The 14,896-nt window shown below is 39.0% G+C and overlaps 1 protein-coding gene across 2 annotated transcripts in view; it reads right to left on the bottom strand.

The window, feature by feature from the left end:
• Positions 1-7,188: 7,188 nt before the first annotated feature.
• The window catches only part of LOC141509271 (tumor necrosis factor receptor superfamily member 14-like), a 33,668-nt gene continuing 25,960 nt past the window's right edge, over positions 7,189-14,896 (bottom strand). Inside the window, exons 6-9 of one of the 2 annotated variants that reach the window (XM_074218679.1) lie at positions 13,670-13,760; positions 11,420-11,608; positions 9,538-9,557; positions 7,189-8,563 (exon numbers count right to left, since the gene is read on the bottom strand). In XM_074218679.1, coding sequence (XP_074074780.1) covers positions 11,443-11,608; positions 13,670-13,760 — 257 coding nt within the window. In that variant the 3' untranslated portion in view covers positions 7,189-8,563; positions 9,538-9,557; positions 11,420-11,442. Of the gene's footprint in view, positions 8,564-9,537; positions 9,558-11,419; positions 11,609-13,665; positions 13,761-14,896 lie in introns of those variants that run through there. The other variant, XM_074218680.1, reaches the window with a different exon arrangement.

Genomic DNA, 14,896 nt, shown 5'->3' with positions numbered 1-14,896 from the left:
TATGGAGTTCTTTGGGTTCCACAAGAATGAAAGGAGAATTGTGAGTTTACATTCAAAGACTGGGGCCTTCCTGTATTATTGTCTATGGGCAGATATGTCAAGACAAAAGACAGCCTCAATCTGTTCAAAAACTAAGATTAGGATAAGGCAGTCCCACCTAGTTCTATATTAACGTAGGCTCTTCAACCTTCTACTTTGCATATACTCAAGGAGGTAACTGTTCTAGAACAGGGCAGGGGAAAAATGTACGGGGACCAATGCTTCATTTAGATTGTGACCCTAGTCAATGATTGACATGAAGAGGCAGGAACAACAACCTTTCAAACTGCATAAAAGACCTACATTTCAGGGATTCCTCACCCTTCTCGCACCTTGAGAGAGGTGTGCCTTTTTGTTAAGATATCTTAATAAAAAAACCATTTTAATCACTCTGGACTAAGTATTTACGAGCCATTTATAACACTTAAGGGAGCAGAGAGATATAATTCTGGCCTGGTTTTCCTTTCCCACCCCCTTGTGCATTTATTTCAATTATTAATTTATTACTTTTTAAATCATTGTTGTTGTTTAGTTATTTCTGTAATATTTGACTCTTTCTTACCCCATTTGGGGTTCTCTTGTCAGATACTGGCTTGGCTTGCCATTGCCTGCTCCAGGTCATATTACAGATGAAGAAACTGAAACAAGGTTAAGTGACTTTCCCAGGGCCATGCAGCTTGTATATGAGAGTGGATTTGAACTCAAAAAGAGAAGTCTTCCTGACTCCAAGCTCAGCATTGTCTCTATTGTGCCATCTAGTTGCCTATATTATTTTGAGGGATCTTGGAAGCCTCCTACTCCTATCCTCCAATTAGAAAGATGAGGAAACAAGGATCGAAAGAATCAGTGATTTATCCATGGTCACAAAGGAAGCAAACATCAGAGATAGGATCTGAACTTTAGCTCTGGAGCTGAAGGAAAGGACTGCCTTTTCCTCTCAGCCATGGCACTAATCTTTAGGAGACAGGACTAGATAGTAATCTAAAAAATGAGAGCTTCCTGAACATTCCATGTGAGTCAGTAGTGCAATTGGAAAACTAGCCACAGAAGTTTAGTCTTAGACAATATTTGTGGGTTTAGAACAGAACTGCTGTAATATTATCTCATGCACACTCTCCTGGTTAGCCCACATCTGAATTATGTTCAGGGCCCCATGTTTGGAAATTCCTTGGTTAATTGGAGAGCTGCCACAAGAGAGCACCATAGGGTCATAGATTCTAAGCTGAAAGGTACTTAAATGAAAATCAAGCATCATATAGCCTCTTCTATGAACCAACACTTTAAAATACCTCACTAATCCAAGATATGCAGACTCCATGGCATCTATACCCAGATTTTCTTGATTCTAAAGCCCATGGTACTTGGGCAACCAAGTTTCCAGACCATACGTGTGAGGGGCTTTTGAAGGATGACTTGGAGAGGCCAGAGGTTGTCTCAAGTATTTAATGATTTAATGGAGGGCTAAGTAGAAGAGAAATAAGCTCATGAGGCTTGACCCCAGTGGGTAGAGAATGTATAATGACAGAGAGAAGTCACTCAAAGGCAAATTCTAGTTCAGTTTAAGGAAAAAACTTAACAGTGGGGACAAGCCACAAAAGGAAAATCAGAAGGAAGTATAGACAAGCCAAATAGCTTTGAAAGCTACATATTCAATTTCTTTCATGCCTAAAAACAAGTTGTGTAGAATAGAGTCATGGTTTCCTACACATTCAGGTGTGCTGGTGTCAGCTCCATTGATAAGCCAATTGATAAATCATTAAATTCGTGCCTCAGAAATTGGTAAATACAGCAAGCCAGATTGGTTATTTTGTTGTATCTACTTAAGAAAATGATGATGAAAATTATATTGATGCAGAATAGTTAAAAGTGTGTTCTGTGATTATTTATGTCACAGACAACCAAGTGTTCAACACTTACACACACAATCCCCCACTCCTTAAGGGTGGAAAGTTCATTTATATTTTTTATGTTCTGCTCTAACTAGGAAATCCTTTTTTTACTTGAGGTTCATTAAGGTCAGAATTTTATTTAAAACATGATAAATGAACAAGCAATCAAAATGAACGACCAAATCCCAGAAAGCATGCTACACCAACTTGGTCCATTGCAAACACTAGTCAAGCATCTCATTGTGGAATATGTTCTCACCTGGCACTTTTCACAGTTGCGTTCTTTCTATCTGTGCCTAAGCAGAAGACATGGGAGATTTGTTGCTGAATATTTTCTCCATTTAGCTTTTGCATCTCCTTTTCCAATTCATTATCTTTTTCCATTGGCCCAATTGTGTTTTTGGAGAGAATTATTTTCTTTTTGCATTTTTCCAGTTGTATTTTTAAAGGATTTCTTTTCTTTTATCATTTTGCGTTCAAGAGTTTAATTTTTCTCTTGCATTTTTCCCCAATTTTTCCATTTGATTATTAAAATCATTTCTGAGCTCTCTAAGAAGTTTTTCTGGGCTGGAGACAAAACTTATATTCTCTTCTGATGCCTCACATTTAGTATCCCCCCTTTTTTTTCTGAGCTAGTATCCTTATCTCCAAGATAACATTCAATAAATAGACCCTGCTTTTCTCTGACCTTTCTTATTGATTTTGGGATTTGTTACCTTTCTTAAGGTTGTTGCATTGGCAGAATGGCTTGCGCACAAACCTTTGGTATTGAGAACCCTAGAGGCTTACTTACTGACCTGGTACCCTAGATGTTAGGGACTCCAAGGGATATTCAGTGGACCAGGTTGTAAGGAATGTCAGAAGCTCTCTGAATTGTCTGTGCTGGGATTGTCTGATGCCCATTCCCTATGCCTGGGCTGTATCTGGGCTGTCTCCAATGGCAATTCAATTGCTGGACTAGATGGTCAGTTCTGTAAATGCCAGCAGTTCTCTCTGGACAGCCAACACTGGGGAAGTTAGCCACCCACAGCCTGTGCCATTGAGAAAAGTACAAGTACCTGTTCTGTACTGTTTGAGCTAGGGAATGCCAGGCCATTCAACTGGCATGTCAGGAGCTCCATTGGGAACACCTGGGCAACTGTGCTGAAGCTCTCACAGTCCACCTGTAATGATGTCCTCACCATCCACACCACCCAAAGGCTTCTGAGCCCATAGTTGAGGTTCTCAGATTAGTTACCTCCCTCACCTCACCACCTGTGCTCTGAGTCTCTGTTCTCTGCCTTTAGCATGTCTATGTTCCCCTATGACAGACCTTGCTGGAACATGCTTCACTCTGTTCTCCATTCCAAAATCTGTTAAGAGACCTCATTTATGATTGTTCTGAGGGAAAGCCAGGAGAGCTTATAACAGTATCTGACTTCTCTCTGCCATCTTGGCTAAAAGACCACATTTTATCTTCATAGTAGTTGGTTCAGTGGATAGAGCACCTGGTATGGAGTCAGGAAGATTCCTCATTTCAGCTTCAAATCTAGTCTCAGACATTAGCTTTGTGACCCTGGGCAAGTCACTTCACCCTCCATGACTCAGTTTCTTCTTCTGTAAAATGAGCTGGAGAAGGAAATGATAAACCATTTAGGAAAACCCCAAGTGGGGTCTCAATGAATTGGGCACCAATTAAAAACAACTGAACAACAGCATAATCATCTTTATTTTAATCATTGAAAAAGCTGATTCTGAAAAGAGGTCCTTACGCATCCCCAAGCTGCCAGAGGGACCCAGGACACAAAAAATGGTTAAAGACTCCAGTCTTTGAGAGTTTTCTAGAGCGTTACCAGGGCCCTACAGTCTGTATGAGTGAGAGCTAAAACTTGAATCCATATTTTGCTCATTCCAAGACTGGCATTTTATCTATTACAACATCTAGTTTTTGATATCATTATTTTATGTGTGATATATGAGAAATATTTCATGATTCTCTAGCTGTATGGAGCACTGCTCTTGGAGTCAGAAAGATCTGAGTTCAAATTCTTTCTTTACCTGTGTGACCATGGGCAAGTCCCTTAGCCTCTGTATATCTCGGTCTCCCTAAATGTAAAATGGAGATAATAGGAACACCTCCCTTCCAGACATGTTAGTAGAATCATATAAGATAATTTTAAAATTCTTAGCATAGTTCCTGGGACATAGTGGGTGATTAATATATGCTTGTTTCCCTCTTTCCTCCCCCTCCCAGATTTTCCCCTAGCTACCAGCACCTCCCACCTCTCCAAACAATAATCTTTTATTTCTTTAGCTTCTGCTTATGTATGTCCATGTGGCTTCTCGCATTAGAATATAATTATAATAATGTAATAATAATAACAGAATCTATGCAATCACCACCTCTACCCTACCCCCATCCTTGTATGATAGGCTAAACCTGTCCTGTTCCTTATGCATTTCAGAGCGGAGCACAGCTTTCCTTGTACAACCCAGCCCTCCCAGCATCCCCTTGTCCATCTCTTGTACTCTTTCAGTGCCATGAGGATGATGTGCCCCTGAAACATCTCCCGCCAGACTTCTGTAGGCTGTCTACTCCTCTTTCCTGGATTGGATCTTAGTAAAGAGCCCTTTCCCAGGAGGCCAGAGTGGAGTGAAGATCTACCTGTGAGCCCCATAGACTCCTGGATGCTGTTTATTAAAAATGGGGTATCAGATGAAGTTTCTAATGGAGTTGGAGGTTTTGTGTTGGAAAGTCAGCACCTTCCACTGAGCTGAAACCCTTGTCTTTTTCTCTTCTGCCAAATGACCTTCGAGGTACTCATATTGCCCAGAAGGGGAGCTTAGGACGTGAACAGTTCAGGTTTCCCCTTACTGGAAGGTTTCCCGAAGAAGCTGATCTGACATTTTTTTTCAGGGGGTGGGTTGGGGTCAATCCAGGAATTCTGTAAGTATAGCCATCTCCAAATAGAATGGGACAAAAAGGGGACCTTCTCACTGGAGGCCACATGTTATAGGAGGTATTCACTGTGTGTTGATCACAGTGCTGGGCTTAAATTTTAAAAAGTTTTGTGTTCTAATCTTACTTCTGAGGGTTTTTTTTTATAGTGACTGTTTCACAGAGTTGTGATGAGAAAATGTTTGTTTAACAATAATAATAATACTAGCTGACTTTAAATAGTACTTGAATAGTACTTGATGCAAAATGATGTACAATGATCTCATTTTAACCTCACAAAAGCCTCAGAAATAGAATGCTTTGCAAGCCACAAAGTGCTATGATTTGCTGTTGTTGTTCAGCCATTTTGTTGCCCAGGGATTGGTGTCATTAATTGAAGATTGAGAGGCCTTTGAATGGTAAAAGAATTTACACTCAGCTCTGGAATTTTTAAGTTGCTCGGGATTTATTATGTAGGTCTACAAAGTGTACAGATTAAAATCTTGTCTCCTCCTGGAGAAGCAGCAAGCAATTTGAAGACAGGTGTGAATAACAAAAGACTAGGCAAGGTTTGAGAGAGAGGCAGGGAGAGAGAGAGAAAGAGACAGAGACATAGAGTCAGAGAGAGACAGAGAGAGAGAGAGAGAAAGAGAGAGAGAGAGAGAAAGAGAGAGAGAGAGGTTAGAGACAGAGACAGAGTTAGAGAGACAGACAGAGACAGAGAGAGAGACAGAGAGTTCCAGAAAGACGGAGAGAGAGAGCTAGAGAGACAGAGACAGAGAGAGAGTGTGAGATCTAGAGACACACAGAGAGAGAGAGAGACAGAGAAAGAGAGAGACAGAAAGGAACAGAGAGAAAGTACAGATAGCCACAAGGACTGGCTTAGGCTGGCCATATGGTCATGGTTCTCCAGGTGAGGAGCACGTGGTCTAACTTAGAAAGAGAGGGATAGCCATTCTTGCAAGAAGGTTGGGTGAAGAAGAGAGGGGGAAAAAAAGGTGCAGTACTTCTTGTCTGGGAGAATTAAATGCACTTAAATGTAGTGGGTTGCACAAAGGGTGGCACTTGGGGGAAGGTCTAGCACCTGGCTCAAGGTACATGACCTGTAAGGCCAACATATCATTTTCTGTCATACCAGCACAAGTTTGACTCATCAATGGCCAAAATTAGGTAGACTGGAAACAGGAAGCTGGAGGAAGGGGAATGGCCTAAGGCCATTCCCTTCTTGATGAATTCACATTTTGACACTGAAGTCACCTTGAACAAAATTTTCCTGGATAGGCATGGACAATATTTTTCCTTCCACAAAATTTGTTTCTAATCACAACATCTTCATCGTCCATAATTCCCTGCATTAATATGACTGTAGATAGCTTTAATTTCTTCATTTGATAACTGTTCATATCCTTTTGACCATTTATCATTTGGGGAATATAAATTTGATTCAGTTCTCCATTTTTTAGAAATGAGTCCTTTATCAGAAACACTAGCTATGAAAATTGTTTCCTAACTTACTGCCTTCTTTTTAATCTTGGTTGCATTGGTCTTATTTGTATAAACCCTTTTTAATTTAATGTAATCAGAATTATCTATTTTGTATTTTATAAAGTTCTCTCTCTTTTTTTTTTTGGTCATAAACTCCACCCTTTTCCATAGATCTGAGATAAACTATTCCTTGTTCTTCTGATTGGGTTATGATATAACCCTTTATGTATAAATCCTGCACCTATTTTGATGATATCTTGGTATAATGGCCTATATGTAGATTTGGCTATATTATTTTCCAGTTTCCCAACAGTTTTGCCAAATAGTGATTTCTTATCCCAGGAGCTAGAATCTTCGAGTAGTCATTCACAACTGTTTCTTTTGTACCTATCACACTATTTCTTAAGACCAAACCGTTTTAATGACCACTGCTTTTTGTTGCTATTTTTCCTAGCTCTAAAAAAATTTTTTGGTAGATGCTTGGTATGGCATTGAATAAGTAATTTAAATTAAATAGGATTTTTTTTATTATATTAGTTTCGCCTACTCATAAGCAGTTGGGATATTCCCAGTTATTTAGATCTGATTTCATTTTTGTGAAAATTTTGCAATTGTTAATTTCTGGGTTTGTCTTGGTAGGTAAATGGCCAAGTATTTTATGTTGTCTACAGCTACTTTAAAAGAAATTTCTCTTTCTATCTCTTGCTGCTGGGCTTTTTTGGTAAACATCATTTGTTTTATAACAAGATATACTTCATTAAATATTTAACAGTTTTCAAATATCTATTTTTATCACATCCTTTACAAAAACCATTTCATAATATAATAGCAGATTAATACTTTAATAATAGCCAAGAATTCAAGTGAAAATTTATATTTATTATTACAAAATTTATTATTATATTTATACAAAATGCACAAGGTATTGCTGAGACTTTGATTATCTGACTCTCCCCCCACCCCAACAATTCCAAGATAATCAAAATGAAAAATAGTGTCTTCCAGGGGTTGTTTTTTTAGTAACTTAATCTCTCAAAGAAAGTGGGACTTTCTCCTGTTTTCTGGAAAGTTTTTTTTGTTTCAAGTATGAAAGGTCATTAATCTTTCCCACTGTTGTAAACTCTTTGTTACAGCTAGTGGGATTGTAATTTAAATCTTTCAAGTTATCAGGATCTAGCTCACAATACAGAAATGATGCAGGCATTTTATAATTTACAAAGACACTTCAAAATGGAAAGACAGCATAGAGAGACACAAATAATTAAAGTATACAAATTTAGCAGTGGTGTGTGTGTGTGTGTGTGTGTGTGTGTGTGTGTGTGTGTGTGTGATAAGGAGAAGAGGCACACAGGGAGACCAGTTAACAAGAGGTGTGCCCCAAAACTCCATTGGGGAGTATAAGGACATAGGCTTAATGTTTTCGAGATTTAGAGATACAGAGAGAGACAGAGAAAGAGAGAGACAGAGAGGAACAGAGAGAAAGTACAGATAGCCACAAGGACTGGCTTAGGCTGGCCATATGGCATAAGGGTCCATGGTTCTCCAGGTGAGGAACACGTGGTCTAACTTAGAGAGATAGCCATTCTTGCAAGAAGAAGGCTGGGTGAAGAAGAGAGGGGAAAGAAAAGTGCAGTACTTCTTGTCTGGGAGAATTAAATGCACTTAAATGTAGTGGGTTGGACAAAGGGTGGCACTTGGGGAAAGGTTTAGCACCTGGCTCAAGGTACATGACCTGTAAGGCCAACATATCATTTTCTGTCATACCAGCACATTGAATGCATTGAATTTCTGACCTGAAGAGTGGAGCACCTGGGTTTAAAGCTGCCTTGAGGTACTTACTAGCAAGGTGACCCTGGACAAGTAATTTTACAGTTTTTGCTTCAATAGATGAATATATAAAGTAAAAAAGAAATAAACATTTTGTAAATCTTGGTAAACTTTTGTAGCTTTCTTCATGGTCCCTTAGCTAACTGAGTGTTCATTCTAGATCCATACACAGGAGGTAAAGGCATAGAATGGACACTATTGCTAAGGATGAGCTTTGTTCCAAGGACAGACCGAGAGCATGACTTCATCTTGGGGTTCCACTGTACTCTCAATAGCATAATCAAGGTTCCCAAATTTCCCTTAGTGGAATATAATCTTCTTGTCTGGCCTCTGGCACAGGTCTATTGATGACTGACCCATTAGCCTCAAGTGGAGCACGGATATTTAAATACTCAAAGGATCTGACCTGAAACACAGGAAAGTGTCCATGTAGAAGCAAGAAGTAACCAGTTTGAGGTGAAATATTTCAGACTTATTCCTGTGTGTATGTATGCGTGCGCATGTGTATTTAATTATAATCACTGATCCAGTCTTTACATATCACAGGAGGATTCTTAAACTCAGAAAACAAAGGAAGTGATCTATGGAAGATCAAACACCCACCCTTCATTTACCACTTCACTTCCAGGACTTCCCATGGCTTTTCCCTCATCATAGGATCATAGATTTAGAGCAGAAAGAGACCTCAGAGGCCAACTCCCCTAACCCAAACATGAGAAGGAATCCTCTCTCTCTCTCAGCTCCCCAGAATTCAATTCTCTGTCCCCTTCCCATTTGAAGACATCCAAGTTCCCTCCTGAGGCAACAATATCTTCTATCTATATGCTGGTCTGCCCATTGTCTCCTTTGTTAGAATATGTCTTTGAGGACAGAGACTGAGGGGTCTTCTATCCCCAGAATTCAACTATGATTTTAAGCCTAATCACACATGACCCCTTTTGAGCCTTCCACCTGTTCCTGCTGAGATTGAACACAAGACTAATCTTCTAAGGAACAATCTGAAGTCAACAGTTCCATGTCTCCTTTGTTCCTTCTCCTCTCCAGACTAAACCTTCCCAGATCTTTCATTTACTTCTCATAGGGTAGGAATTTGAAGGAAGGAATCCTGACCACTTTCCTCTCTTATCAATGTCTTTCCTAAGATGTGGTGTCTGGAATTCTTCTGTTTTTTATGGAAAGGGATCTCCTATTTAATGGGGATATTAAAGAATTTATTGGCCAAATTGATGCATTCAGGGTTTGTTGTCACAGATCAAAGATGTATGGAAGGGATTTTCTCAATTAGAAGATCTAAGGACCCCCAGAGAGCAACATTAGCAGAAAGATGGCAGATCAGTCAAACCAATTAATAAATGTATAAGTCTGACAAAAGACACTTACCCTTCTTCCTTGACCATTAGCTGAAATTCAAAGAAGATGATTGTTAAGAAACCAAAGAGACATTTTTCAGAAAAAAATGAAACAATAAATAGAATCACAGAAACATACATCTAAGATGTAGTGGATGGAACCAATGTCTCAGAGTAAAAACAATCTGGGCTCACAAAAAAACCTCTGACACACCCTATGTGCTTTTGGTCATTTAACAAATGAGCATGTACCTATTAAATGCCGACTATATGTGGTCAGTGTGAGGATTCTAGGGCTAGAAGCAGAAAGAATAAACTAATTTCTGCTCTTGAGGCTTTTATTTACACCAGAGTACACAAGGTGTGTGTTTTCATCACTTGCCTGCCAATGCTCCCTAGTTTCCCTCTGCCTTCATTTAAGATGGCTCAAATTCCACCTTCTGCAAGAGATCTCTCCAATCTCCCTCAATCCAAAAGTATTTACTGCCAAGTAGAGTCTCATTTACCAAATATCTTGTATCTATATGTTGGTCTGCCCATTGTCTCCTTTGTTAGACTATGTCTTTGAGGACAGGGACTGAGGGGTCTTCAATCCCCAGCATTCAACGTATTCCCTGGCAAATTTTGTTGTCATTGTTCAATTTTTTCCAGTTCTTTTTCAATTATTTTTTCAGTTGTTTCAAGAATGTCCCTGAAACATATTAGGAATTTAGAAATACTATTTATCTATTCAATTGTCTATCCAGATATATTTCTACTCATCATCTCTCTATCCACACACTCATCCTTCCTTCTATTCAATTATTCTTTCATCCATGATTTTATTTATCATCTACCTGTCTATCCATTCTTTCATTATTCTTTATATTTAGGGTTTTTTTTGATACATTTTAAATCCCAAACTGTCTCCCTCCCTTCTTCCTACCCTATATTACAGAAGGTCACCATGTTATGCAGATTTGTAAATAGATGGAATAATATAGGTATTTCTATTTATCAGCTCTTTCTCTGAAAGTGGATAGCAACTTCCTTCATAGTTGATCTGAGTATTTGTAATACTCAGAATAATTAGATTGTTCATAGTTATTCTTCAAACAATAGGGCTGTCAGGGCATAGAACATTGGTCTATAACCAATTCAAAAATTGGTTCTGCTCACTTTACTCTTCATTATTTCATGCAAGTCTTTCCAAGTTTTTCTAAAACCAACCAGCTCCTCATTTCTTACAATATAGCAATATTTCATCCCAATCAAATTCCACAACTTGTTCAGCCATTCCCCAACTGATGGGCATTTTGTCACTTTCCAGTTCTTTGCCATTACCAAGAGAATTGCTATAAATATTTGAGGACATCTAGTTCTGTTCCTTTTCCCCTGATCACCTTGGGAAATAGCCCTAATAGTGCTATTTCTGAGTCACATTCTTCCATTCACCTATCTATCCAGCATAATCCATCTATCCATCTATATATCTGTTTAACTATTAAATATCTATTTCTGCTGACAATCATTGCTCCACTTTGAGAAAGGAATGTTTTCTAAGTTCACTTCACAAAGTTACAGTTCAAAGAATACTCATTTCTATTGACTTTATGTGAATTCAAGTGTAAATGATTAGCAGCAGAAATAAAACTAGGAATTTCTATGCCTGGGGACTAGTACCAGAAATGAAACCTGGGTCAAGCTTACCTTTACTGAAGGGGAGGGGGAGTAAGAAGGAAGGATGGAAAGGGGAAAGTCTCTTCTACCTTTCAACTGGCATTTCCCAAGAGTCATTGAATGACTGTAAGATTTATGTCCTGAGATCTGTTGTTTCTACAGTCCTAAAGAACTCCAGTTGTGATCAAAACTGTTTAAATTTAATACCCTGGGGCAAATTCCCCACTGTCCATGCTTATTAGGTCTCTGCTTACCTTCTGGTTGATCCTCATTACTTCTAAAGATTTTCTTGAAGATGAAAATAAATGAGACTGAGGATGGTGGGAATAATGGTATGAAGGTAGCTTGGAAGGTACGAGGTTTGAGATCCATCGACTGGTGAGCAAACTGCATCAGTAGTGTCAGTGCCTGACTTTTTTTTAATTAGACCTTGGGCAGTACAACTAGGAAGACAGATGAGGACATGTATTACTGAATGAGAATTCATTCCCATCAACCTGGCAAAATGGAATGATCCAATCTGTCAGCCAATTGCAGGTAGCCATGCTTCTCAACAGCCAAAGAAGCTTACAGGAAGAGAGGCAGAGTATTCAGAGGGGGAGAAGGAGATAAAGACAGAGGCACACACCTCCCAAACTCATAATTACAAACCAAGATAGGAGGGAGCAGTTTAGATTATTTAGAAAGCGAGTGTGTCCAAAGTCAGAATCCAAAAAGACTGAGAGGGGTCCAGAACTGCAAGTTCCTCAGTGTGGGGAATTTTATGGTAAAGAAAATGCCCTCCCCTGATGCAGACTGGCAACTTGACAGAAATCAAGAGACTTAGGTGGTTGGCTAAGGCAATGAGAGGCAAGGACTTATTCTAAGAGAACTTGATGCTTCTTGACTCCAAGGCAAACCCTGCATCCCACATTGACTAATCAAACAGTAAAATGGAAAATAATAGGACTGAATGGAATCAATGTCTTACAATTTGGGTTAAAAAAAAAAAATCAATTTCAAAAGATCATAGAACCAGTGGATACCAGTAGACAGAGCTAGTGTCTGGAATGTGGGACTTTGGGGGCTCGTACCTTTGGGAGAAAGCTAGAACTCTCTCTTGCTTGAGGCAAGTTATCTCACTCCCAATGCAAAAAGCTCCTTTATTTGTATTGTCAATAAAGTGGACAGAGCACTGGCCTTAGAGTCAGGAGGACGGGATTTTTGATTCAGTCTCAGACACTTGACTTCTACTAGCTGTGTGACCTTGGGAAAGTCACTTAACCCTGATTGCCTCCCATCCAAAGCCATCTCCAGTCATCCTGATTCAAGTGATGTGTGTTCATTGTGGAATTGCTATTCTGTGGGAAGGGACTCAATTTTTGGTAGAGAATTTGACATTTCCCCTTCTTCCTCCAAAAACAAAGGAATCAGAAATTAGGCTGAAGCTGGTCACATCCCCTAGACTAATAATATTTAAAGACAAAAAAAGTTATAGTTCTAGACTTTACTCCATCTGAGATGAAAAAAAAGTGACCTCTGGCCTCAATTTCCTGCTCCTGTTGTAGCAGGAATTAAAATCTTTCTTAGAAAAGAAAGTGTCACATGACAGACCACAACACTGGAGATGGACCTTAATATCATGGAGAGTTATCTGAACTGCTCTCTCTCTCTTTCTCCCTCTCTCTCCACACATGAGGCTCTGAGAATACATCAATATCATTACTACTAAGATTCATATTCTTCCTGAATATTGAAAAAGCCATTGGAAGTTAGTTTGAATTCAATCATTTCCTCTAAATTAATAATATTTAAAGTAGCAGATATAATTCTAGTCTAGCCCCTCCCCTCTCTCTGATGTCCCTTTTGATAATAACTTTTTATATAATTATAAATGAATTTCCTTCTCCAGTTCATTTTACACATGAGGAAACTGAAGCAAACTGGGTTAAATGATGTGACACAAATACTGGATCACAATGCCACTAAGTATCTGAGGCTGATGAACATTGTCCTTCTTTCTTGAAGAAGACCATGTCATCAGGTAGTGCCCTGACAAGCAAGTGCAGTTAAGGGTGGGAGGGGGGAATTCTGTGCTAAGTCACCAGCCTCATTTTCTTCTACAGAGCCAACTAGGTCCAGTGGCTAGATATGGATCAGGACGATTGGAAATGGTCCTGAATGTGAGGTGATCAGAGTGAAGTGACTGCCCAAGATCACACAGCTAGTAAATGTCAAATAACTGAGGCCAGATTCCAACTCCCATCCTCCTGGGTTAGTGCTCTATCCACTGTCCCACATAGCAACCCTTAAGTGTCTGAGGCTAGATTTCAACTCAGGAAGGTGAGTCTGACTCCAAGCCCAGCACTCTATAACTGTGTCACTCGGCTGCCTATTTATCATTGTTTTTAAAAGGGGGCCTCAAAAGTCACCTAGTCTGGGTATGGAAGTCCTTGTTTAAAACACTATAAATGAACACACAAGAAGAATGAACCACAAAGTCCTAGAAAGTACAATATACCTACTTGGTCCATGGTAAACATTGGTCGAGGGTCCCATTGGGGGAAAATGTCCCCTCCAGGCACTTTTCACAGATGGTGTCATTTCTGTTTGTACCTAAAAGAGAAGGAGACATGAAAGATTTGGTGCTGAGCACAGCCAAAACTACAATTGTGACCCTGGGTTGATCGATCCCTTCCCTAGAAGCTTTGGATCACAATAAAGAGTATTGGGAACAATATATGATATACTGTCCAAACTTGTGGGGAAAAAATTATTTTTTCAAAAATATGTTTTGTTTTTGCTTCACCAACATTATAATTTATTTCTTTTCCCTTACTAATAATTGTTTAACAATCAATTCTATTCCAGAGATGGGTGGGTCCAGCGTGGGGGAAGGAAGAGACCATAGGTCACATTTTTATGTTTAACCAGTATTAATAAATTTTTCTCAATTTCTTTTTCTTTATTATTTTTTCTAATTTCATGGAAAGAAAACTGATCTGTTTGCAAGCTTCTGAGTTTCATATTTTTCTGCTACCCTCCCTTCTGTTCCCTCTCCACATGGCAGTGAACAATCTGGCAAAAGTTGTATATGTCAAATGGCATTTAACATATTTCCATATTAATCAAGTTGTGAAAGAGAACAAATCACTTTCTCAAAACCAGGAAATTAGGAGAGAAAGAAATTAAACCCTAATTAATACTGTTTCCTCATTCTGAAGTGCCAATGTCCATACTTAAAATTTAATAATCAGCTCTTGGGAAAGCAGTCTGGGCTGACTCCAGTTTACTATCCCTTATAGCCTTATCATATCCAGAGAGCCATCTCTTATAATATAAAATCTTTTCAATAGGAGTAAACAGTTCAGCAAATTAATCTATGTATCAAAACAATGGGATGTTATGTGTAGTGTTCCATCCTCATAGACCCATGACACCCCCAACAAAAGCTGGAAATTGAAGATGAGGTATAAGCAGCAAGGTGACTCAGTGGATAGAGTGCTGAACCTGCAGTCAGGAAGATCTGAATTCAAATCTAGCATCAGACACTTATTCTCTGTGTGTGGGCAATTCCCTGCTTCCCTACTAGAAAAGGGGAATAAACCTGCCTTCAAGGCCATAGCTGTAAAGCACTTAGTCTAGTAACTGGTGCAGATAAAATGAGATGTAAACACTTGTTTTCTTCTTATTATTTTTGTTTTCTGAAACCACAAGTGATTTTACCTTCTTACAGAATCAAGGTTTAAGAG

This window comes from Macrotis lagotis, chromosome 1 (genome assembly GCF_037893015.1).
Source record: "Macrotis lagotis isolate mMagLag1 chromosome 1, bilby.v1.9.chrom.fasta, whole genome shotgun sequence".
Classification (NCBI taxonomy): Eukaryota; Metazoa; Chordata; class Mammalia; order Peramelemorphia; family Peramelidae; genus Macrotis; species Macrotis lagotis.
The sequence above is the reverse complement of the archived record's forward strand: the minus strand, read 5'-3'. Positions and strand labels throughout refer to the sequence as shown.